The 24,676-nt window shown below is 42.6% G+C and overlaps 1 protein-coding gene across 2 annotated transcripts in view; it reads left to right on the forward strand.

Moving 5' to 3' along the window:
* Positions 1-5,127: 5,127 nt before the first annotated feature.
* Positions 5,128-24,676, forward strand: part of ELMOD1 (ELMO domain containing 1) — a 41,907-nt gene continuing 22,358 nt past the window's right edge. For both annotated transcript variants that reach the window (XM_082776158.1, XM_082776159.1), the window contains exons 1-2: positions 5,128-5,179; positions 19,797-19,891. In XM_082776158.1, the coding sequence (XP_082632284.1) occupies positions 19,875-19,891 (17 nt within the window). In that variant the 5' untranslated portion in view covers positions 5,128-5,179; positions 19,797-19,874. The remainder of the gene's footprint in view (positions 5,180-19,796; positions 19,892-24,676) is intronic.

The raw sequence follows: 24,676 nt of genomic DNA on the forward strand, positions 1-24,676 counted from the left end.
GCATGTGCATTCAGAGTATGGATCTGCTTAACTGCAGAGGATACAGGAAAAGAAGAATAGATAAAGAACGTTCGTGTCTCTTCTTTTCCCTTGATCAAAATTTGTTTTCAAAGAAATTCTTTATTATAACTACAGTTCTTTCTTATTCAAACATGTATAATATGGTTGGTACGGATCTTAATGAAGAAGATTAGGACACAGTCTGACTCTAATCAGCGTATTCAAGATTGTTCACTTTTATTAGGATAAAAATGCAAGCACTTTTAGCATATAATAATTGAAATTCTTGTCTTTTTTTTTCTTTCTTACTATTTCTATGTGAAAATATCAAACACTGATTTAAGTTAAAACATAATGACATTAAATGCTCTTAATTCATACGAAGACAAAGCCCTTTCTGGTAGAATTCTTTGCTTCAAGAGACGGGTAAGCTAAATGAGCATACTGCCTGCCTCACTTAGCTGTCATCTCTCTAAAGGCCATATGAGTAAACCTGACACACTTCATCTCTCTTCTTACCATCATCTACATGCTTTTGCTATTGTCTCCCATGTTAAACTTTACAGCATCTTTTGTGAAAGAATACAAGAGAAATGAAGTATAGCACTGTAAATAAACAACATATCTAGGAGAGAGGTTTAAGAAATGATTGTGAAGGTTGTGTGTAAAGTGCTGTAGTTGCAATAATATCAATGCAGAAGAGCCATGCAATACACCATCTCAGGACATTCCTGTGTTTGATGATTGTCCTGAGCTAGGCACAAAGAGCTGCCAGCTGGTCAATATTTCAAAGCAGAACATTGACACAAATTTCAAATATTGCAATGATTTAACACACAGTAAGAAAATAGTTCTTAATTTGGGGAACCAGATTTCTTAAGCAAACAAAACTATAGATGGTAAGGATTGAAAACATATTTTGTCATCCTACTATTCTCTTCACCACAGCAGGTTAGTTCTTTACAACATATTTCTATAGTTTTCTGCAGCTCACTTGTAGGAATGCATTTTGGGGGAGGATATCTGCAGGAAAGTCCCCATACATCTGTCAGTTGCACAGGACACTGTCCCAGGAATGGATTCAGCACGTACTTGAATTTCCATGCAGACCAAAGAGGGGAATCCCTTACTGCATCACATAATTTGGGATCATGGCCATTACCTGGGCACTGTTTGGAGAGGGGAGGAATGAACTACAAACCCCAGACCTCACCCAGTAAATCCCAGCAAGGATATGCCATGATTATGCAGAATAAGATCAAAAGGTTTGTAGATATGTTGTGCAGTATCAGACATACAAGAGAGATGCTAGCCCAATTAGCACATGAGTATCCTAAGATGAAAGGCTCCAAAAGTGCTATAATTCTTACTTATAAGCAAATTTGGAGATATTTAGTTCTGTTTCTGATTTGTATGAATCCCCTAGGGGCCTGTTTCCCCTTTTCCTCTTATATTTCATTTTATTTATTAAAAGAAAACCATAAAGCTTCAGGCAGATGTACAAAAGTTTCTGGCTATAATGATATAGAAGGAAGAACTGTACTGGGAGCACCTGTCCTGCATACGTGGTACAGAAAACAATTTACTATTGGCACTTTTCACAACCTCTCTTGCGATTTCTGCTCCCACTAGCAGCCTCCCAAACTTCAGATTCCTCCCCCTTACTGTACTTTTTATTTGGCAGGGAGCTTACACCCAAATGCGCATGTGCAGAAAACTGCGGTAAGCTGTGCTCAGATGAATGTTGTCCTCCTGTCTGTATTTTTACATGAGTGTCCTGGTCACCTGAACCATATGACACCTCCCAGAAGACACAGTTTGCGTGATGCCATCCTATACCCTGGGTAATCTGAGCTTGATTCTTCCCTCAACATCTTGACAGAAGCGCTAGCATCAGACTTGCTAATTACAGCATTCCTTTGTCATCTATTTGCGACTTTGGAAAGCCTCCAGTTCACCACAGACCAGCATTTGGTCATTTCTCATGGGGCTCTAAAGCCCACATTCAGCAGTTTCATGCAAAGCCCAGGGTTCCAAATGACACGAGGTGTGATGTATTTTCATACAGAGTGACAGCAAATAGCTATTTTAGCTGAAATCACCCTTCTTGTCTTCCAGTAGGCAAGAACACCAGGAGAAAACAGCCTTTTTAATACAGAGCTTTTCCCCACAAGCAAAAAAGTTTGATCAGCTCAAAGTAATAAAAACCACACAGCAGTTGGTCCTGCAGTACTTAATCCACTATTGTTCCTTTGATATCATGAGTATCATTCTACTTAGCAGTATGCTTCCATTACAGCAATTTTCTTTTAAACGCACAGCACTGTCACCAATTGCCTAATATATTATAGGCTCTTAAATCACACCCGTCTCAGTAGAGCCAGAAGATCAAGCGCTAAGAAATAAAAAATACAAACTTTCAGCTGATCCACAGGTTCCAGGCAAAGTGCTAGCAACAGGACTAAAGATGAAGGTGTGGTTCATCACACCCCAACACCTCCCAGCTGACAAAAGGGTCCCCTGCAGGCTGGGGCAGCTGAGGAGGATTAAAAGTAGCCTGAAAAGGTCTTAACTTATGCTGAGAGTAGCATGTTTTATTCTGAGCAAAATCTAAATAGAATGATAGTCTAGGCTACTGGCTTTTACAACTGAGGTAAGAAAGTCCTTTATGTAAGTAAGTGGTTGTTTTTATTCCTTTCTTATCTTTCCTTACTATTTTTATGACTATTCTAGCATTAGGTAAAATACATTCTTTCTCCTATCTGTTTTAAGTAAAAAAATATATATATATAAATACAGCTTGGGCATTTAGCCACTGTGTTACCAAAGCGTGAAAAATCTTATTTGTCAAAATGAAATAATACTATGAAAGCATTAGCTGAAGAGTAGCTCCTTATGGTGCATTTAATAATGCTTGGGTGGCACTTCTGGGAAAAGCACTGTGTGGTGTCAAAACACAGCAGGTTCTTCACAAGGGCATGGCATGCATGCTCTTTATCAATCTTGTCCTTATCAGTGAATGGTACAACAACAACAAGAATTTCCAACCAAAATAATGAGGGACTTGAGCTTTTGATTTTTCACCAATATCTGAGCTAGGTCGTTATCTCTCTCTCTTTTTTTTTTTTTTTCCTTTGACCACTTCTGTCACCTTCTTTCCAATACTAAATTAATCATGCAGGTGCCCTTGCTGCTTTGTTTTGTTTTTATTGCATACAGCAGGCTGCATGAGCTATTGCTGAGAAAGTGTGACATTGCTCAACTAGTGGAGTCCTCTACCCCTTTTTTTTTTTTTTCTACCCTTTTTTTTTTCTAGGCTGCATTTAGAAGTAGTGAAGGAAAGTATTTCTGCTGTAATGCACAGTTTCTTTCATTTGCCATAAATTAAATATAATTATGCTGTTAGATGGAAAGTACAGCATAGTAGGAAGTTCTCTGTTCATAATCATAAGAGCTAGGAGCTTTTTAATCCATGCCCCCGATAGCTTTAAAATATTGTTTAGCTTTAACTTGCCATGAGAACAATGATGTTCAACATAAGAGGTGTAAGCACAGGTAGCTTCCATCCTAAGATGCTGAGGGAATGGATACATCGAACTACAGCTGGATAACAGGGGCTTGTCAGTAATCTCATCTGGTCCTAAATGGCATTGTATGACTACCTTATACCAGGTGCTGTGACCTGTGAATGGGCAGGAGGCCCTTTAGAAACTCCATGTCCAGTGACTTAATCTCTTAAGTCTGCTGCAAGAGGAAGGGGCTACAGTCATTGATCCTTTCCAGCTTATGTTTTAAATGCCTTCGTGTTTGTGGGCAAGAGCATGGCATCTGGGAAAAGGGGCTGCTTCTATGCTGTGAATATGTCTTTCAATGTTCATGATGCATCTTGCAGGATTATGAGTGAATTGTCTCTCGAAGCTTAGTTTGTAAACCAATTTTGGGAAGCATCTTTGAACTCTGCTACTGAAGCCCCTGAAAGTGGCTTCTGCTATCTAGGGTCTAGTGTCAAAACAACTCATTGGGATATAGTTAATAGGAACACCACTGTAATGCAGGAGACGGGAAAAGGAATTAGTTTTCTGTTTGCGTTCACACATGGAAATAGGCTTGAAACCTTCCTTGGCTGTGCAAGACATGGCTCAAATGCAGCAGGAAGGCTGCCTGATACCCATCACTTGGTGGGGCTTCTCTGGGTGCTGGGCCTTGGCTGCTAACGGGCAGCGCAGCTAAATGGAGGCTGCTGAGGCCTGTCCCTGCCTTCACACCAGCCCTGCAGCTGCCAGCCAGGGGCGTCAGGCACATTGGTGTCATGAAGTGGAAGAGCCAACATAGCTCCAGCGGAGGAGAGTTAAGAAGCAGTTTGTTTCACCTTTGGTTGGAAGACATGGACAGCATTTCCTAGCCATCCTTAAATGTGTAACTTAGTGGCCTTAGTGTTTTCACCATGCTTCTTTGTAACAGTTGATAATTAGCTGGAGTTGGATGATCTTTAAGGTACAAAGCATTGTGATAGCAGGACTGAAGTGACTGGAAAAGGAGACTTGGAAGAAATTAAACTATGTTCCTTTAACAGGCACGCAGAGCGCTATTTTCAGGTCAGGCACGGAAAACACTTTGAAAATGCTAATTAACCTCTATTTCAAAGGACATCCCCAAACTAAGACACTATTGGACCAGGCAGGGATGCGAACGTGGCCTGACAGCGGGCTCACGGCTTCAAAGAAAGCCTCCTGTGGCAGGGGGGACGGGCAGCCCGGTCGCGTTTACAGCACGGGGCAACCTGAAGCGCTGCTGGGGCTACCTCGGGCTGCACGCCTGTGACCCCCAGTGACAGGCAGACAGACACAGGTATTTCCTCGGGACTGACTGTCCGGGTCATGAATTAATTAATTAATTAATTCCGGGCCAGCCTGTTTAGAAGCAACCCTATTTACACAGCGTGCCCGGGGGGAGGCGAGGGGCTCTGCCCTTGAAGGGACGGAGCCCCCCAGCCCCTCGCCCGCCGTCCCCTCCCCGCGGGGCGGGCCCGGAGGCTGCGGCTGGGCGCTGCTCCTCGCCCTCCGGTAGGCGGCACCGCCTTCCTCCTCCTCCTCCTCCTCCTCACCTTCGCCGGGCGCCGCAGGAGCGGAGCGGGGCCCGGGCCGGCGGCTGCGCTGCGCCATGGGGCTGTAACGGAGCGGTGAGTTAGCTCGGCACCGGGGGGCTGCTCCCCATGCCCCTTACCCCGCGGGACCCCCTCGGCGGGGAGCACCGGGGGGGCTTCGGCTGCCCCGGCGGCGGCACCTGGCCCGGGTGGGTTTGTGTTTTTTTTCTTTTTTTTCTTTTTTTTTTCCGCTGGCTATCACGGGCTGAAGTTGCAGTGGCTCCCGAGTAACTCCAGGGCTGATGCTCGTCGCCCCCCGCGCCGTGCCCGCCCTCCCCTCCCTGCTCCGCTCGCCCCCGAGGAGCCCGAAGGGGCCAGCCCGGGGGGCGCCCAGGTGGCCCCGGTGCCGGTCCGGGGGGCAGCGCAGCGAGCCGGCTCCGTGACAAAGGCGTTTGGAACAAAGGAGCCATTTTAGCAACTGTTGGAAAGAAATTTCTGCCGCGGCTTGCATGCTTTAGTAAACCCAGGGCTTCATTCATCTCCCCCCAGTCCCCGCCCACAGCTAGCCTAATTTATCCCGAAATGAAGTAAAAGAGAAGAAATGGCATCTCTCCCCTAAATCCTGCATCATCCCCCTGCGCTGCAGCCCGCTCGCTGTTTGCCTTCCCTCCCAAACCTGTAGTTAGGTGTTGTTAAAGAACATTATTTTTGTGCCGCTGGAGCCTGGAACAGCAGAGGCAGCTGAGTGTACCTCTGGTAAGAACATCTCGTCTCCATAGATGAGAACAGCCAAAGACTTGTTATGTGCAGTAATTTAGTACGTATTTATACTTAAATCTATTTGGCATTTTTAGCAGGACGCAAATCCAAGAGAGACTTACTGGTATTTAGAAGAGCCTGCCTTTTTTTTTCTTTATACATATACCATTGCATTTCTAAACGGAACAGGTGGAGTTGCATCTAGAAATATCTTTTGACTTGTTCAATTCTCATAACTTGCATATTTCCAGCAGTCTTTGAGCTGAAATGAGTGCAAACCACATTCCTGCAACAATAGATTATCAGCGAGCCTAATAGATGCTCAGAGACAGGAAGCCTATGACTTTTCAGGAGTGAAATCATGTGACAGCGTCAGATACTGTGTGTATCACTGTTTACAGAAAGCCAGCAGAAAATACTTCCAGGAAAGCACTAAACAATGGGAAATGAGCTAACAGCACACTTGTTAACACTCCTGCTGGTTCACCGATGCACAGTAAATCACATTCTGCTATGAAAACCTGCTAGGGCTAAGCGTATAACTCAAATGCCCACAAATCTGTTGCCTGCTCAGCTCTTGAGACAGGGCTTTATTAGCCATGGGACAACATCGCATTGACTACATAGACAATTCTGAACCCAATAATTTCTCCTCTGATTGCAGATCTTTGTCGCTCTTGCACTGGAATTACAGTCCCTTGAGCTAAGCTATACTTATGTTGGGAAACTTCAGGGCTGTGTTGCATTATTTTATGTCTTCTTCCCTGCACAAAGGACTCTTGCTGTTGCTTGCAGGAGTGTAGCTCTACAAGGATGGAAGCAGAGGAAATGCTGTTGCACAAATGCTTATGTATGTATGGCTCCAAGCTGCTGCTTGTATTTAAAGCTTCTTGTGTTTTAATGCTGTCTGGAGAATTTGTACTTACAGTTAAGCTGTGATCAGCTGTAACCAATGTTAGAAAAAAAAATCTGTTTAGTTGTGCAGACAGGGCATGAGGGGTAAACAGAGCCAGGCCTGCTTTATTTTTCCCAGGGGGTCATTTGAAGTGTTAGCAGAAAATTGCAAGGAGAACAAGCTGGGGTTGCCTGGAGATCAAATCTTGTTGGATTTAATGTCCTCTGGCTCATGAAGCTTTTTTTTTTTTTTTTTTTAATGAACATCTGCTTGTCTCTGATTGGAAGGCTTGTTTTATTTGACATTTCTTTGAAATCTTCTGCTCTGTGATGTAGGCCAAAAGAATGCATGAAATATGTTACTCTTCTTGAATTCAGGCTTTGGGAAGGAAGCAAGAAGAGGTCTCAGTCCTTTAAAGAAGGTATGGTTTGCTGGAACACCTGGAAGGAAGCCAGACTATGAAAATCCAATCAGGAAAGGAGGATAAATTGAGGAAAAACAGAATGAAAAATGAAACTAATGAGGAGAGATGCAGGGACTGGTCACAGCAGCGCAGCACTGAGGCTGTGGTTCAGGCTTAGCATCCCCAGCATCCACATACCGTGAGCTCGAGTGCTGAGTTGTGCTGCACCTCACCGTGTGCCAAGTCTGAGCTGGGAGACGCGTGGCAGCGCCTGAGCTCAAGCTGGAAAAGCTGCTTGTTCCTGCCAGGCTGTGGAAAGAGAAGCATGACGGCAGGGGCTGCAGGAGCAGCTTCCTGAGTCACATCTCGACTGCATGTGGGACTGTGTGAGCATCCCTTCTCACAGTGAAGTCAAGCAGCTGAGTGGTAAACTAACCTGCTTGCCTTGAAACAAATTATGGGTATGCTAACACCAGCGAGGTGGCTCGCAGCCAGCTTGAATGTTTGGCACATCCTTTGGAGACCTTCTCCAGTTGCCATGAGCTGGTTCAGGTCTCAGAGCAGGCTCACTAGGAGAGAACTGAACTCTCCCGATGAAATGAAACCAGGAGTCCTGCTCCAGGAGCATCCCCGTTCAATTACTGAGACTCCACAAAGTATGTTGGTTTCCTGAAAGTACCTCTCAGCTGTAATTGAGTGAGCAGTTCTCATCCACTTCAGCACAAAACCAATTAAGAGCCCCACACCAGCTTTGTAAGCTTAAAACACTTCTGGCAGTTCATCCTGGAGTGCTCTGTCCCTTGCTTCCAACAAGATGTGAGCAAGCGCTTCTCAGCTTTCTGTTCTGGCTGAGAGGCCCTTCAAGAAGATATATCCAGGATAAGTGCTGGAAGCTAGTACCTGCCTGTAACCAAGTGGCTGGGCTTGGTGTTTTCATGTACTAATCTGTCTGCAGATCCCTGGACTGAGTGCCTTGTTATGTTTTGGCCAGCTTCTGTCACAGATGTGCAGGGGAGGCTAGAGAATAGGGGAAATACAGGAGGTGAAAAGAGTGGAATTGAAAACAATTTGCAGATTGAGCAGGTGCAGTTGTGATTTGTGAAAGCAGCTTTGGGAGGTACAGTTGTGAGCGCTGTGGCCATAGGAAGCTGTGCATCTATGAGCATCCCCCTCTAATGTCGTTGCACCCAGAATTACTTCACAGGCATTTTTAATCTTAATAGATACGTGTACACTAATGTTTTAGCTCACAGTGTTTTTTGAAGCAAATGTCCCCGTTGTCCCTGCTTTTTATTCTTCAGCTCACGTTGTAGACTAGCCTAGGAGCAGGTGAAAATAAATGAGAGAACCTGTTTGGGAGTTTTCCTACTGCATCCTGCCTGTCACTAGGCATCCAGTCCCAGGGACTGAGCTGGAGCTTGTCCAGCATCTGCATCAGGTGTTTTTTTTATTTAAAAAAAAAAAAAAAAAAAAACACTTCCCCCCCCCCCCCCCCCCTTCCTGCTATGTAGTTTCAGTTTCAAATGCTTGGCACCAATTTTTTCCTTGGCAGAGCCACTTCTGTTGGTGTGATCTAGCTGTAGCTTGTGTGGTAAGTATGCATCTTCCTTCCTGGAGAAGGATGCTGAGGCAGAGAGACTGTGTTAGGACCAAACCCAAGAAAATCAGTCATACAAGAACCTGTCTCCACCTCTTTGTGCCATGCTGCTAATCCACTCACGGTTAACTGATATCTTCTGAAGGTGCATAAGGAAGAAAGCCCTAAATAAGCATTCTTTACAGAAACAGGCTGTGTACAACTGGGTATCAATTTCACAAGTAGAGGTGTTATTCCTTAGTGTATTCCATCTGCTACACTGTGTGCCTGTGTCTGAGTCTGCCGAAAGAGAACCGGTAAGTTTCATAGGGCCCCAAAACTGTGGTGCTACTGGGGTCATCATTGAGCATGGGCTCCTGTGGCCATTTCCAGATTGTACTGATTACTAACAGAGGTTTTGCCACTGATTTTTAGGAGTACTATATAAATTTTTAAAAATAAATTTTTTTAAAAAAAATCAGAATTCTTCATGTATTGAGACTTGTCCGTGGTGTAGCAACAGTTTGTTTGATGTACTGATGATTGTGCAACTATCAGGTGGACAGGTAGGTGACAGGAATAGGCACTTTAGTACAATGAAATCCTGTGGTCATGGAAATTGTAGTCCTTTTTCACAGCTCTGGCAGGCAGTTATAAGAGCAAGTCTTTTATTCCCTTTCCCACTTTGCCTTCACAAAGCCACATCCATATCAACATTGGCTTGGATGTGTGCCATCAAACAGGTTGTGCCTCTGTGAAACATGAAGATCGATGTGGGGTTTGCTAAATTTGGGCTTGCTAGGCCTTCATGCTGTCAGTGTTAAGGCAGCCTGAGGAGAACAGATGGACTGAAGGAGGGAAAGAGGAGTTCTTGCTGTACCACTTGCGGAAGGGAGAGGAGTGAGGCGCATACCCTGGGTGCAAATTAAGAAGAGGCAATACAGTCTACCCAAACTATTTGGAGGGGCACCACTATGAAGTTTCCAAGAATCTGAGGTAGTCATGTTCTTCTTTGAACCTTGCTTGTCCTTACCATCTACAGTACAAGTTTTGATACTCTGGACTGTTTTAGCTAGAGTGACTTTGCCTTCCCCTCCCTCTCATTTATCATATTGTTGTGATAGTTTGGGATTCTGAGGGGTAAGTTGAGTGGCACAACATGAGCAAGGAGTTCTCTTGTTCTCATGCATCTCAAGCGTCCAGCTAATAACATATACAAACCAAGCAATTTGGGAGTAGTTTTGAAGCACAAGAAGTGAAATTGTGGTCATCATTCAATTGTCAAGAACCTGGAGGAAATTTGGGTATGCTCATTGTGCTGTATCATATAGTCTACAATCTCAGATATGTTACCAGTTTATATTCCTGAATTATTATAATGTATCTGCTGCAAATGTTTTGGAAACTTCTTTTTAAAGAAACAAAATAAAACTATTTTTTAACTATTGCTTTGCTTTTGTAGTAAAGGGTAGAACTATAAAATGTTTGTGCCCTGCTATTAATCTAAGTAGAAAGAGATGTTGAAGGAAGAAGGCTCTCGGTTTTGGATTGTGTTAAGAATGAGTGCATTATGGCAGTGGTGTCAATCATCCTGTCCTAGTTTGTATTCTTCCTGGCTTTGCTTTGTTCTTCTTCCCCCTTAGTAGTAGTGTTTCAGGACCAGTTTCCAATGGTCTTCATGTTTGCTCTTTTTCTCCTTCCCACGCTGTCTTCTCGCCATTTTCCAGTCTTCTGCCATCTGATCCTTACCAGGATCCTTATCTACCTGAGAGTAAGCACCTAAAATAAAGCAAAGCCTGTCAGAACAGAGCAGGAGGAGGCAGAGGAAGGAGGGCACCATGGTATCTCACTCTCCTTGCTGCTGACCATCTTCCTACTTCTTGAGTAAGAACATCTTCCACAATTACCACAGAAAAATTCTTTTTGAGCCTTGTATGAAAGTGTCTCATCTGTCTTGCCTACCAGCTGGTATAACTGTATGAACTTTCAAACTATTCTTCCTGTCTCTACCTCTTGCAGATTTTATCACCTTTTCCTTAGTCATGTTAGTGGGATGTCTTTGTTACTGTTACCCTCCTCGCTGTGGAAGTACTTGTCACCGAACCCCATCCTAGCTTTTTTCCACCTCTGACAGAAGCGAAGTTTGATTTTGGTGCTGCCTGGGTTTAGCTTAAGATACAGAGGGTGAAATGAATCTAAATACAGTCAGTTCTAGTGTTCACCATTACATTTCCAAATTTTACTTTCCATTAACAAGGATTGTTAGTCTTGCAAGCTGAAGAGTCGACTGGTAACTGCTGGTACGTAGGCCTGTCTGAATGACAGACTTGAGAAGGTGCCCCTGAGTTCTGACCATGTTACTGTTTGGTTTTCAGTTTTCATCCCCCCTACAGAAGGGTTGCTGTAGTTATTGTTGTTTTCTTTTTTCCCTAAAGAAGGGCTTTTGGCTGCAGTCAAAGCATGGGGTTTGCAGTATTTAGAGCAACAACTTAACAAAACTTTCTGGTTTCCTTGAGCAAATAGATTCTTTATTCCACTTCTCCTCACCCCAGACATTAATAAAACCAGAGCAATCTACCCTGCAAAACTTAAGTGCTTGCAGCTCAGAAGACCCAGGGCATCTAGCAAGGTCGTGTACTTGGAACTGTCCTGGTTTTCTGCCCCTGGGGATGCAGAACATCTCACTGAGCGGCACACAGGTGATAAAATAGTAGGCTATGAAATTTGGAGGAGAAAAAAGTGCAGTGGGATTTTTAGTCATCTCGACTACAGATTAAATAGTATGCTGCTCATTTATTGTGGTCCATCTGCAGATTGCATGACCTCAGGCAGCTAACAGTTGGAGCATAACCCTTACCATAGGGCGCTCACTGCTTCACAAATATGCTACTTCATGGCATTATCTACCGACTTGCTTAAGGGGAAGTGGTTATTCTTGAGCCTTGTTTTAGGGAACAGTGGGCCTATAAAATCATAGGAGGACATACATAAGCTCTGATATGCTTTACTCTTGCATGTCTGCCTTGGACAACTCCATGAAAAAGTTGTCACTGGCATGTCAAAGTCATCTCGATGCAGTGACAGGAGAGTGGGGTACCACATAGAACAATTTTCTGTTAAATCAGAATGAGTTGTCTGACCGTTACCAATTCCATGGTAAATAAATTGCTTTGCTTTCCTGTAGCCTGCAAGCACTGTCTGGCCTTTGCCCTGACACCTCTGCTGCCCTTGTTTTGTCTTTTTGTCAGCTAACCAAACAAATATGAAAGTCCATGGTCCTACATGCTTTCAGGCTGGTGCTTGCTGTGAGGTTGCATTATCTGATAGCTGGATTTATTCTACCTAGCCCAAATAGATACAACATATGTTGGAAAGGTAGGGGAAAGAACAGAGTAGACATCTCTGGTGCAATTCTATCAATGTTGCAGATGTGTGTGTGACCCATTAATAGGATGTTTCTTCCACATAAGCTACTGTGTATTGGGAATTGGTGGGGCTCTAAAGCAAATCTGGACTTCAGTTAATCTTGGTAGCAAGCCCATGCTTCATCTTTCCCCTTTATCTATACCCTCTGCTAATCTAGGCAGTGAGGTGGAAACCATGAAGGAAATGCAAAAGGGTGTCAATTCACTGAAAGTAGTCACTTTGTGTGTGTTGGGGTGTTTTTTGGTGGTGGTTTTGCCTTTTTTTTTTTCCTTCCATGGAGCTTCTGCACTAAAGAGTCTGGGACCTAACCAGGCTGCCTCTTCTTGATTTTATGTATCTAGTCTTGTAGGATTTATTCTATGCTTGACGGAATGTTGCTACAAAGTGTGATGTTTTATTTAGAACAGACTTCCTTGTGGTACAAGCTGTTGTAGAGTATGTATGGAAACAGAGCAAGTAGGCCAGAAACATCACACAGAAAGCCATGTAGGCAGACCTGAGCCACCCAGATGCTGCTGCTGTTCTCCTGGGTGAACTCGTCAGGGGTCAAGTGAAAGTTCATGAGAAACGGCTAGAAATAATGTATTTTTATAATGCATGGAGCAAAAATAAACACTTTGCCATAGATTAAAGGCTGTTTTCAATTTTCAAGCATGAGACTTATTTTTTTTTTTTAGCTGATGTTATTTACTCAGTCTTCTTCTGGATAAAATACTTAAAGGGGAAAACAAGCTTGTTAAGGATAGAAACACTGAAGACGAAGATGACACTTAAATGAATTACAATATGTAAGCATCTGGCTGCATTTCTGGAAGTTTACTGTAATCTGGGATTCAGAAAGCTTCCTCTCTGACTTTAATTTCACATTAGAAATAGAATGTGCCCAGTGAATTCTTCACTGGTGACCTGAAGCAATCTAATATATTTTTCCTCAACATCATTGAACACTGTAATACAGCAGAGCTGATAGAAATTAGTAAAAGTAAGTGTGCCTCTGTTATTGAGTTTCTTGGACATTTTTTTTCCTCTTTAAAAAGTCAGGTATGGAACAATAGTCTTTTTATTTTCAATGGCAAAGATCAACAATGAATTGGTGAGAGACTTCTATGATGTTGAGCTTTGGTCTGATGCTATCTGTGGCAAAAAGTGGCTTATCTACTTAGTAGTTGCCAAGTGATTGTTATCTGCTGAGGAATTGCAGTGGGTAGACTTAACTGGATGCTGTTAGAGGTAACTTGCAATATGAGGTTTGTCAAGTGAGTTTTCTTGACTCCAGAGGCAGTCCCCTCTTTACTCTTACAGGTACTGTGAGACCCTCTTGAAGCTTCCTTGTTTCTGTCACACATCTCTGAGGCTATTTACCACTTTAAAGAGGCAGTAATGGACAGATGTGAAGTGTTGGTAAGACTGTACAACCAGAGACTTTAAAAGCTCTGCAGTTTGGGGGGAGACTTCATGTTCTCCCCTGCCTCCCCAATCCTGATATTATTTGAAGCTTTTACTGAGGGCTCTTTCTTAGTATTGGTCAAGCGTTTTATGCGCTCATAGTCAAAGAATATTTTAGGCAGGACTAAAATTCAGTGAAGTTTGTCTACACGTCTATCCTTTCCTTCACTCTCCTAGTGAAATACAGAAACACAAAATGTCAATGTGTGATGGAGATTAGGAGAGAAAATCTTATTACCTGTGACAGTGTGACTGAAGTCAAGCCTTGCTCATTAGCTTCATCAATCAAGTGTGACACTTTGTTCCAAGGCTTCTTTCTACTTGAAGTTGAATACAGCTTTGTCTTGAGCACATAGAAATGAAAATTCCCTTCTGTACTGAGCTGGGAAACTGAGCTCACACAACAGGTATCAGCTCTTGGTCTTTGAGGTGGGTCCTGCCAGTGGCTGCATCTGTTAACATAGAGCAAAGCCACTTCTGAGTCAACACTTTTGGACTCCATAAAACTTTAGTTTGAGGTGACCTGTTCCCAAGAGACGTTTCAGCAATGGATCAGTTTCCAAGGATGTCTTTTGATTTGTAGAGATCTAGGTGCTGTAACATGTAAAGACCTATAAATGAGTATACTGCAATTAAGACTGTCAAAGATCCTATGTTTTTACTGGGTTGCTAAATAACTTTAAGTGAATTTTATTCCGCCTTCAGGTATTAATGCAAATTGGGAAGTGCTGTTAGGTACATTTCATGGGAAACACTGCCAATTATATGTGATTCCTAGTGAGAAGTTGGTAGCTCTTAAACTAAAAAAATAGCAAGACCTTGGGCACCCTGATGTTACTCTGTCTGAGTACTCTATGCAATAGACATAACTCAGGATGTCTGAGATCTCCCCATAAGAATGATTGGGGGAAAGCAGAAAATCAAAGGCTGGAAGGGAGCTCAGGAGGTCAGGATCCAATCTTTTGCTCACAGCAGACTCAGCTCTGAGGTCAGCCCAGGCTGCTCAAGGGTTTGTCCAGCATGAAAACCACCAAGGATGGAGCCTGCACAACCTGCCTGGGCTGCCTGTTACTCTTCCTGATAGTTCTTGTGTGTGTGTTCTGCCTTTATATCCAGGCTGAACCTTCTCTTTCAGTTTATGTGCATTATTATTTCTTGCCCTCCTGCCCTATGCAGCTGTAAAGAGGCAGTCTCTGTCTCCTCTGACCTTGTAGCAGTCACTGGGAGCTGCTGTTAGGTCCCCCAAAGCCATCTCTACTACAGACTGAACAAGCCCAGCTCCTCTGGCTTCTCTCCTGCCTAGCAGCAGCCCAGGGTGCTGTTGGCTTACTTTGTGTACTGCTGGCTCTTGGCCAGCTTGCTGTCCCTATCTGTAGGACCTCCTGGGACACTTAGTGACATAGATCCTCGTCCCCTTTCTAGTTCAACTTATTGCACATTGGTGTTCAGGATAGAGAAACATTAACACCTCCATCTCCAAAAAATATACAACAAGAAAACACTTCCCATGACATAAGACTTAGAGGGTTATCGCTTGCATGTGTGTAGGCCACTGGGGTCAATGAGAGGAAGGTGACAACCTGAAATGCTACTGGAAACAGAAGTTGCCATCCAAAGTCAATGTCATGGTGCTTGCTGCTATTCAATTTAGAAGAACCTCCTTTAAAACGGCAACTAAACCTAAAAATAAGGTCTTCTTTTTTCTCCTGAACTTAAGATGACTGTACAATTACTGCCTTCTACTTCAAACATGTCTTCTTTTTTTGTTTGAGGAGGAAAGTTTGGATGAATTGTAATCTAATCATCCACGTTAACGAAGTCCTGTGTTCAGCCTGCTCATCTTAATGGTTCTGATGATTTGTCTCCTCAGCACAGCTATTCCTTCTTTATAATTAGGATATAAACCTTCTAAAAACGTTTGCAATATGCCAGGTGAGTCATTAGCTTGCAAAATAAATACTGTGAAGATAACTACCTAGTATTATATCTTACTCTAAATATGGTGATTTACGTTAAATAAGACATCTTTTCCTCAACTGCATCTGCAGCTTTCTTGGAGATGGAAAAAGCAAGCCCTCAGCTCTAGAGAAGGATGTGACTTTTAAGTTTTTCTCTTGACTTCTTTGAGCCTACAGCAACTGATAACCTTTCAGATGGATGCTTGTTTTGCTCTGCTACTTAGAAGGCCATAAACAGCCTCACGAGTGCAAATAGTTAATACTTGTTTAAGGAATTTATATTTTGATACAGAACTCAAAATAATTCTGCTGTTCTGTGTAATAGTACTGCATCTCAGTGAAAAAAATTTGCAGCTAGCTTAAGGAGGGTAAACTCCTGTGTGGTTTAAGATAAACTGGTTGAAACCACTTCATTTACAGTGAATGGGGTACTTAAGTGTTGTGGGAGGGAAATGTGGGAGCAAGCTCATGGTTTGAGTCTCACCATGTGAGAGTGTCATCACAGGCTCCTGGAGCAATGGGTGGGTGCTGTGACCAACACGCTTGGAAGTGCTCCCTACTGGGGGCCTGCTGGCTCTTTGCATTCAGCTGTGAATCTGGTGCTTCCTGGCAAAAAGTGGTATTTCCGTGGGAGTTTGGGTCTTGAGAAACTGATCTTTGGGTCTCCCCAAATCTGCAAGTGTTGTAAACTTTGCAATTAAGGGTAAATTGTGTAAGAGTCAGTTTCTTCTCCCTGACCACAGATACTTCTCCTTTTGGGACAAACTGCTGTAAAGTGGTATAAACATAGTCCAAAGATATACCTGCTTTTCTTGCTCGCTCAGATGTTGTAACAACTTTGGAAGTAAATTAGAGTACTCATTTATTTTGTTTGGAGTTTTGTTTCCTTTTTTTCCGCCCCAGCTGAAAAGAACTTATTACATTTTGTGAGGAAAAGCCATTTGTAGAAACTAGGTGTTGTGGCTCTACAGGCTTATGAATAATTGAACTTACTTGGCTGTGAATTGTGGCAGTAATTTGCTTAGCATAAACATTTTCTACACACATAGTCTTTGCTGAATTCCACCATCGGATCACTTACGGAGGCATGCAGGAGTGGGGAATGCTGACCTCGAGTCCTACGTGTTTGAAAATGACCAAAAACTCCTGCCCTGTGATCGGGCATTGATTTCTGTCCCTGTACTAACTTACAGTTGGCTGTAGTTAGTAACTCTACTTGAAGAGAGGCTGCTTTGCAGTTCCTATCAAGCCATGCTTTGATGAGACAATCCTGGAGTGCAGGCAAGTGTGACATCTCTTCCCTTTGCTGCCTTTTTACTCCTGATGTATTTCCAGCGAGGACCTTGATCAGAATCAAGAAGGAGCAGCCCTCTGAGGTGGAGGCCAGTGCACCCTTTTAGGAGGGGTTGATCTGACAGCTCCTGGCACTTCTGGCATCTTCCTTATACTGCTGCCCTCCTGGGTCAAACATCATGGTGAAGCTGCCTTTGTTCGAGTTGATACTAAAAAGCTGAGACTCAGCTGTGAGAGTCTTTCACAGACTACCTTTTAAACAGCAAATTATTAGACTGGAGAAGGGGGGTAGGTTACATCCCCTCCAGTTTTTGCCTGTCTCCCATGCCGCCTGTGCTCGCTGTCATCAAAGGCCTATCAAAAGCTGCAGAGGGAAGCATTCGGAGACTGCCTACCGTGTTCATTAACGAATCAGGGTTTGATGTTAGCCTCTCTCTCTGCCCTTGCAAGAAGGTGTCACTGCAGCCAGCACCAATTACAGCTGTATTCAGGGGACAGCAACATGATTCAGCCAGTCAAAAACAATATAAATGAATGAAGCTTTTACAGTCCAGGGATTATATATTTTTAGTAAATGGTATGTGATGTAATCCAACAAGATAGCTGTATTTTTCTCAACTTAAATGCTGCTTCTGCTCCTGTCAACATGCAACAGCATAATGTAAAACTTGCAAGTTACATATTGGAAAGAAAATAAGAACAGGGTAGGGTGAAAACATTTTTATCTCCTCAGTGCTGTTGGATCCTGGGGAAAAAAAATAATTTGAGGTTTTCTGGACTTAAAGCTTCCCATTATATGACAAAAGAGGCCAGATTTTGAAGGCCTTCTGGTACTTTTCAGCAGGCTGCATGCAGTGTTAATGAAGAATGAGGTCTTAAATAATTTCTTAACAGTGCAGCTTTCAAGCCTGTGTGTGTGGTTTGTACTGGTGCAGAACTCGAAAGTGTTATCTTGTTCCCTGTAAATCTTAGATTAAGCTGTCCCAACAGTGTGGAACAATGCTGTTTTCTGGCAGGGAAAAAAAGGATGTTGTGTTGACTCTTGCAGGATATGAAGAACACTAATCTGAGAAGTATGAATCTCTTACTTATTGCTCGTATGTGAATGCTGCTTTTGGGAAACCGACAGTAAAGAGGTGATGGGGGGAGAGGATGTGGAACATGGGCAGGGTTACACTTAAAAGTTGGTTGGCGTTTGTTTTTTTTTTTTTGACCTGAACTCTTCTTCTCCACTTGAACAGAGATGTAATAGTAATGAAAATTAACTGTAGGACACCAGATCTCTGAATGGATGGTCAGCCTGGTCAAATAAATCTATTTTAAGACATCATATGTATCACTTCTTCATAAAACTTGACACCAGGGAAGCTGATCACTTAACATACTGTATGTTGAATATGTTAGGTAGGTCAGTGTAGTGGGTTTACGTTTTGGTAGCAGGGGGCTATAGGGGTGGTTTCTGTGAGAAAGATCTAGAAGCTGCCCCATGTTTGGGAAGGGCCCCATTGTTTTCCAGATCTGAGCCAATAAGCGATGTTGTTTTGCGCCTCTGTGAGAGCATATTTAAGACAGGGAAAAAATGCTGCGCCAGACAGCAGCCAGGAGTGAGGAACAGCCTTGCAGGTGCCAAGGTCAGTGTAGAGGGAGGGGGAGAGGTGCTCCAGGCGCCGGAGCAGAAGTCCCCTGCGGCCTGTGGTGAGGACCATGGTGAAGCAGGATGTCCCCCTGCAGCCCATGGAGTACCACGGTGGAGCAGGGTTCCACGCTGCAGCCCGTGGAGGAGACCACGGTGGAGCAGGTGGCCCTGCACCGACGGAGGCTGCCGCCTGTGGAAGACCCCAGATGCAGCAGTTTCTGGGCCGGACCTGTAGCCCGTGGAGAGGAGCCCACGCAGGAGCAGGTGACCTGGCAGGAGCTGCTGCCCGTAGGGGAGCCAGGTTGGAGCAGTTTTCTCCTGAGGGATGGACCCCGTGGTACGGACCCATATCTGGAGCAGTTCTGGAAGAGCTGCTGCCTGTGGGAAGCCCACGCCGGATCAGTTCATCAAGGACTGCATCCCGTGGGTGGGACCCCACAGCACAGGGGACAAGAGTGACTGAGAAGGAGTGGCAGAGAAGAAGTGCTGTAGACTGACCATAACCCCCATTCCCCGTTCCCCTGCGCCGCTCGGGGGGAGGAGGTGGAAGAGGGTGGATGGGGGGGAAGGTGCTTTTGTTTTTTTTCTTTTCCTTTGTTTTCTCACTTCTCTCGCTTGTTAGTTGTAGGCAATAAATCTTACTATCTCCTTATGCTGAGTCTGTTTTGCCCGTTACAATAATTATTGCGTGATTTTCTCGTCCTTATCTCAACCCTTGAGCCCCTTTTCACATGTTTTCTCCCTGTTCCTCTTTGAGGAGGGGGAGTGAGAGAGCGGCTGTGGTGGAGCTCGGCTGCCCACTCGAGCGGATCCACGACAGTCAGTTTGGTGGCTGGACTTGATCTTGAAGGTCTTTTCCAAACTAGATGATTCTACGAACTAAATCGGGACCCAACAGTGGCTCTTTGCTTACAAGCTGCTTTTACCCAATGTCTCCAAGTGCTGTTGCAAATTCTGTAGAGCAAAGAGCTTGCAAACAGCTGGGAGAGCTGAGTATCTCTTGAAACTGCCACTTGGAAGCTGCTGTAAGCCTCGCATGTTTGAAGTACACAAGTGTTTGAAAAAGCTTGAAGAAATATCTAAATGTTCTTACTTTGTGCTCTTATTCAAATATTTTACTTCTCAGAAAAGAGACATGGATAGTCTGGTATATGTCCAGGCTGAAGAGTGTTAAATTATGGTTTTTATATTTGTTGACATAAGATTTCTTAAATACCTATGGAAATATGTGGGAAAGGTGTTGTTTCAAGAGCCATGTAGAAAGTATAAGTGCCACTTCTTTTTCTCTGTTAGTAAATGCATCTCAATTCTATTTTTACAGCACTGGTATCACCTGCAAAGAAGAGGCTATCAGTGATCAATTGATTACGGCTCCTGTAACGCAAGCAAAACCGCCATCATGAAACACTTCCTGAGGTAACTGTCTTGTGTGTTTTTCGAAAGTATTAAATGATTGTAATTACTTCCCTGCTGCCAGTCTAGTGTTTTAGCTCTACACTTTCCATACAACTGATAACTAATTTATACCAAATTGCTTTCTGTTCACCTAGATTTCTCTAAAGCTGTTAAATTCAAGCTTTTCCTCTTCAGTTCTTCATAAAAACAAAGAATGTGGGAAGTGTCACGTGCGTTTGGATTGCACCATATCAGTTGTGGATCTCTAGTACTCAATGTGTCAGAGGAAAAGAGGAGAAACAGTGGCAAGAACAGTGCTTGAAAAATGTTAATTTTTTTTTCCACCCCCCTTGTTCTTGGCTATATGGATTTTTGAAGTGCAGCTTGTGAAAGCAGAGAAGGGAGATGCTTGCTGAAGAAATACAAGTATTTTTGAAGCTGATTGTGCTCCATTTTAGGAGAAATGTCTAACGAGTACCTGCTACTGTGTGTGACTTGCTTGCAAACGCTAACTTCCACTGTGAAAGCTCATGTCATCTTTGTTCTGTAGTCAACCAAGAGAGTTGAACACTCTTATAAATTAATACTTTTCAAGTGCTTAACTTGTCTTTAAGCCAAAGCAATCATATTCTGTCTGGTTGGAAGAAACCTTTTCAAGAGGACTGAAACATATGCTTCTGTATAGAGCATCTGCCACTATTTTTCTCTCTTTTTAGACTGTTTATAGTAAAGAATATTTTTATGCTATGGGTATCAGCATCATTACCTCTAGGCTGATCATTTGTAATGACTATTGCCATGCCAGCCTTGCTCCAGGCATTTCTGTGGGGTGCTTGGATTGTTTTTTTTCAGGTATCTTTGAGCCAGCTGCAAAAAGACTTTGTAAGCAGAACATGCACAGGTGAAAAGTGTAAAGTAATTATTTATTTGCTAACACTCCCAAAAAACAGCTAAGAATTAATGAGCTATTAGGCTAAGTATTAATGTGATTTCTCCTGACCTTATCAGGGTGGTGAGAGGATTGGCCCCTGCAGCTCCTATGCAGAACTCGTGCTGTTCTGGGTATTTAGGTTCCTGTGGTGCTCCTGAAGAAACCAACTCCTACTTCTTTCCATGATATTTCTAAAATTTATCCTAAAAGCTTACAGGATAAGTCCAGGTGGTGCTGAAAACAAAGGTAGAGAAAAGCAACTTACTGAAATGGTACAGTAGAGCATTTTCATAACGAAGTCCAGTGTTCTGAATGTGAAGCAGAAGGCAAGGTGAGGGGGAGCATGTGATAGAAGACAGCTCCTCAAACAGGAAAACCCATGAAATATGAAGCCTCTATTCTGTTTACTTAGAAGAATATGGATTTTTCTTATTTCAGATTAATCCTTTTGACATGGGACTGCTAGGAGTATTTCTCAAGCTTCTTAGTTATTTCTTACTGTTCTTATATTTTTATGAATGAGCTATGGTCATTCTCCAAGAAGAGTGCTTAATGGCAACAGTCAACTCTGAATGTGGTTTTTGTGGTTGCAGGTTTGTGATAACAGATTAAGCAGATTCAAATTTATGTACAAGACAAAGATGTTCAGCCTTCCAGCTTGGAAATCAGGTGGAAAATTAACAAGCTAACATATATTGTGTACCCTGGTGTTTGTCCATTACCAATAGTAGCAGACCAGGAATTTGCTTAAAATTGTCGTAAACTGTTTTTGAAGATCAAATGCCATGCTGAGTGCAGTGTACTGCTGGTGAGGACTGCTCAGTAGGAAAGAGCTTTCCTTTGGTACGCAACATGGAGCAGGAATTGGACTAGTTGGTGCTGATGGTACCTATAGTTTATGAAATTTTCATCTTACCTGTGTTCCTACTTGGATGGTGTTCCTGTAAGTTTAAATACCAATATGGTACCCTAAAACAATAGGACAGGGTAAAAAATCAGGAATGATGATCAAGAGAGGAGTTTGAAAAGTTGTGGGGAGTTCTTCCTTAGAGGAATAGAGACTGCACAGATGAAATAAACTGTCCCACTGATGGTTCTGAAGGAGTACGTGTAACCTGGGACTGAAATAAAGAATAAGAAGTTCTGACAAAATCTTGCTGCATAAGTGCAGATTCTGTGGTATGAAAATACTTTCCTTTATTTTCAATTTACTATAGGGCTATTTCCTCTATTTTAAAGATAGAACAGAAAAGGAACAGCGAAGGGGCAGAACACTGGATTGGTACCACAACAACTTCCAGCATGTGAACTAGCTCAAATATATTTGCACAATTCCACACCACGCTGTGTGGATAGATTATCTGTGTCTAAAACCAATGAGTTCATTTAAGTCTTCATAAACTGCAAGTCATCTTGTTGACTGCAACATAGAAACTGCCAGTAAATAGGTGAAAAGAGGAGCTTTCATCTGTAAAGTGAAGACAATCTGCACTGCTCTCTCAGAATAGTGACAGTAGCTTCCTTGCAGCAGCTTCTGGCTGTAGATAGTCACCTGGAGACCTAACAAGGAACAGTGCAGATGTGAATATAGAAAGTGAGGAATCAGTGTAATGTCAGTGATTTTACTGTGGCTACTATTCATCTGTTATATGATGGATGTGCTTTTCATAACTAGGTTAAAATCTCCTGTCTCTCTTTTTACGTAGTCTGTTTTGTATTTACCATCAGTGAATTGTTGGGGTCCTTTTTGTTTGTTTTCCCCAAAACTATTATTACTATTTAGCATGTTCTGTTTAACTGTTGCATAGTTCTGTGGTTAGTGAGGCTGGAAGACAAATTGTCAAGTTCAACTCCTGTGCTCAAATTGGTCACTTACAGCAGGTTGCCCAGAGTTGCGTAGCTCCACCTACTTTACTACCCCATGAGGTATTTATACATGTAGATAAGATTCCCCTAAGCCCCCAGCTCTCAGCCTTTCCTTGTAGACCAGACAATCTAGGCCCTTAATAACCTTCACAGCCCTTCTCTGTCCTTGTACTGCCTAGTGCAGCTGTGGGCACAATGCTCCAGATGCATACCACCAGGGCTGAGCAGAGGGGAAACATCACTTTCCTGAGTAGGATCCACAAATATATGGAGCTTTAGGGACCTCACATGAAAGGCAATGGGCATGTAAAACGATGCTGACCTCTCTTCCACAAATGCAATTGTTTAGTTTTGTACAAGTTACACCTGTACAGCCTCCTATTTAAAGGAAAGCAGTAAGAAGTTTGCTTCATGTTGTTTACATAAGCAAAATGTATTTTACATGAAGTTGATGAATCCTTTCCTACTGATATTTAACACAATAGACAAGTATGCAACATCCCTTTTAAAAAATGATAGCATGATGTTTTACTACTTTGATACATATATTTACTTGAGGTGTGGATCGGGTAGTTTAGTTCTGAGGGATTTTTGGTTTTGTTTGCGTGGGGTCTTTGGTTATACAGGTTCTGTTGTTTTTCCTTCTTGTGCATTTTTTTTTTTTTTTTTTTAGATATCCTTTCTAAGGTAGTCTTAATGCATAATGGCTTCACCCTGAAGTTACTGATCTTCACTGACAGTCACTATCTCTGCTCTAGCTGGAAAGTGAAATTGCCAGTGTAAAAGAAGCTTAGAAATGTAGCTTATAATCAAATTCCGACATTGAATAAGGCCATAATAAAAAAGATGTGAGAAAAATGTGTGCTCTGGTGCCATGTAATAAGACTGCTTTTAATAAACTTAAATCCTAAGGCACTTGAACAATTAAAATGCAAGAATTCAAAATAAGTCATAAATTGAATCAGTTGCTTATGCATTCTCCCTTGGTCCAAATTACTTCATGCATTCCCACCTGCCCCAGGCTGTATTGCACATCAGAATAGCTAAGAAAGGGGATGTGCTTATACTAGTAGTGGTAGCTACTCTGACATCAAGATATTTTCTACAAGTGTCACTTTCAGCTGTACCGAAGATATGAGTCTAACATTACTCTGCCTCTTCATCTACCTGTTTTCATCAACTGTTGCTATCCAGGGGAAAGAACAACTTGTTTGGACCAGGCAGTACAGTAACTGGAATAACTCCATATCTAGGAGAGTGTCTTTGGCCAGTAATCTACAGGACTCCAATATTTATACCTCTAATCTAAGGCTATGTCTAAAAGAGAGCGGCTGTTGTAGGTTTCTTTTCTTTCTCAGCTTGTTCTCCTCTGAATTATTCCTAAAGTTTGAAGTATTACTTATGAAATAAAAGAGCTGTTTCTCAGTGAAATGTTTAATCCTTTGGTGCCTTTTTTTTTTTTTTTTTTTGTAAAAAGGTTTTTGAGGAGTCTGTTGGTGACAATTCCACTTAGCTTGTAACTTCTCTTAAAAATCTGAAATAATAGCAAGCTGGAGAACCAGCTGTAGCAGGCAGATTTTTTCAATAAATCCTAGAAACCTTACACCTCTTCTTGATCTACTGCAAAACAGTCTGTAAGCACTAGCAGACTTTAAGCATAAGTTCTGTTTGACTGGAGTCACATCAGATGAAATAAAACCCAAGTCAGTAGGAAGCAAGAGAAGAGCGTGGAAAGCTGCTGTTAAAAACTACTCTTATGTTTTCTTAAGTTGCCATGGTGACTTGCTTTCATCTCTAAATGGAGAGCTAAAATGGGTTTCAGTTGTCAAGTCTGAAAAAGCACAGAATAAAAATCTCTTGTTTTAACAGAGTTAATAGCACACTTGTGTATGGCAAAAATTATATTGGTAGTTACTTCTTGGTTGAGCTTGTATACACAGCTTACAGTGCACAAATAAGCTAAAGATGGTCAAGTTAGTTAAATCTTCACAATGTGGTATCATTTGCTA

This window comes from Aythya marila (assembly GCF_965140915.1).
Source record: "Aythya marila genome assembly, chromosome: 1".
Taxonomy (NCBI): domain Eukaryota; kingdom Metazoa; phylum Chordata; class Aves; order Anseriformes; family Anatidae; genus Aythya; species Aythya marila.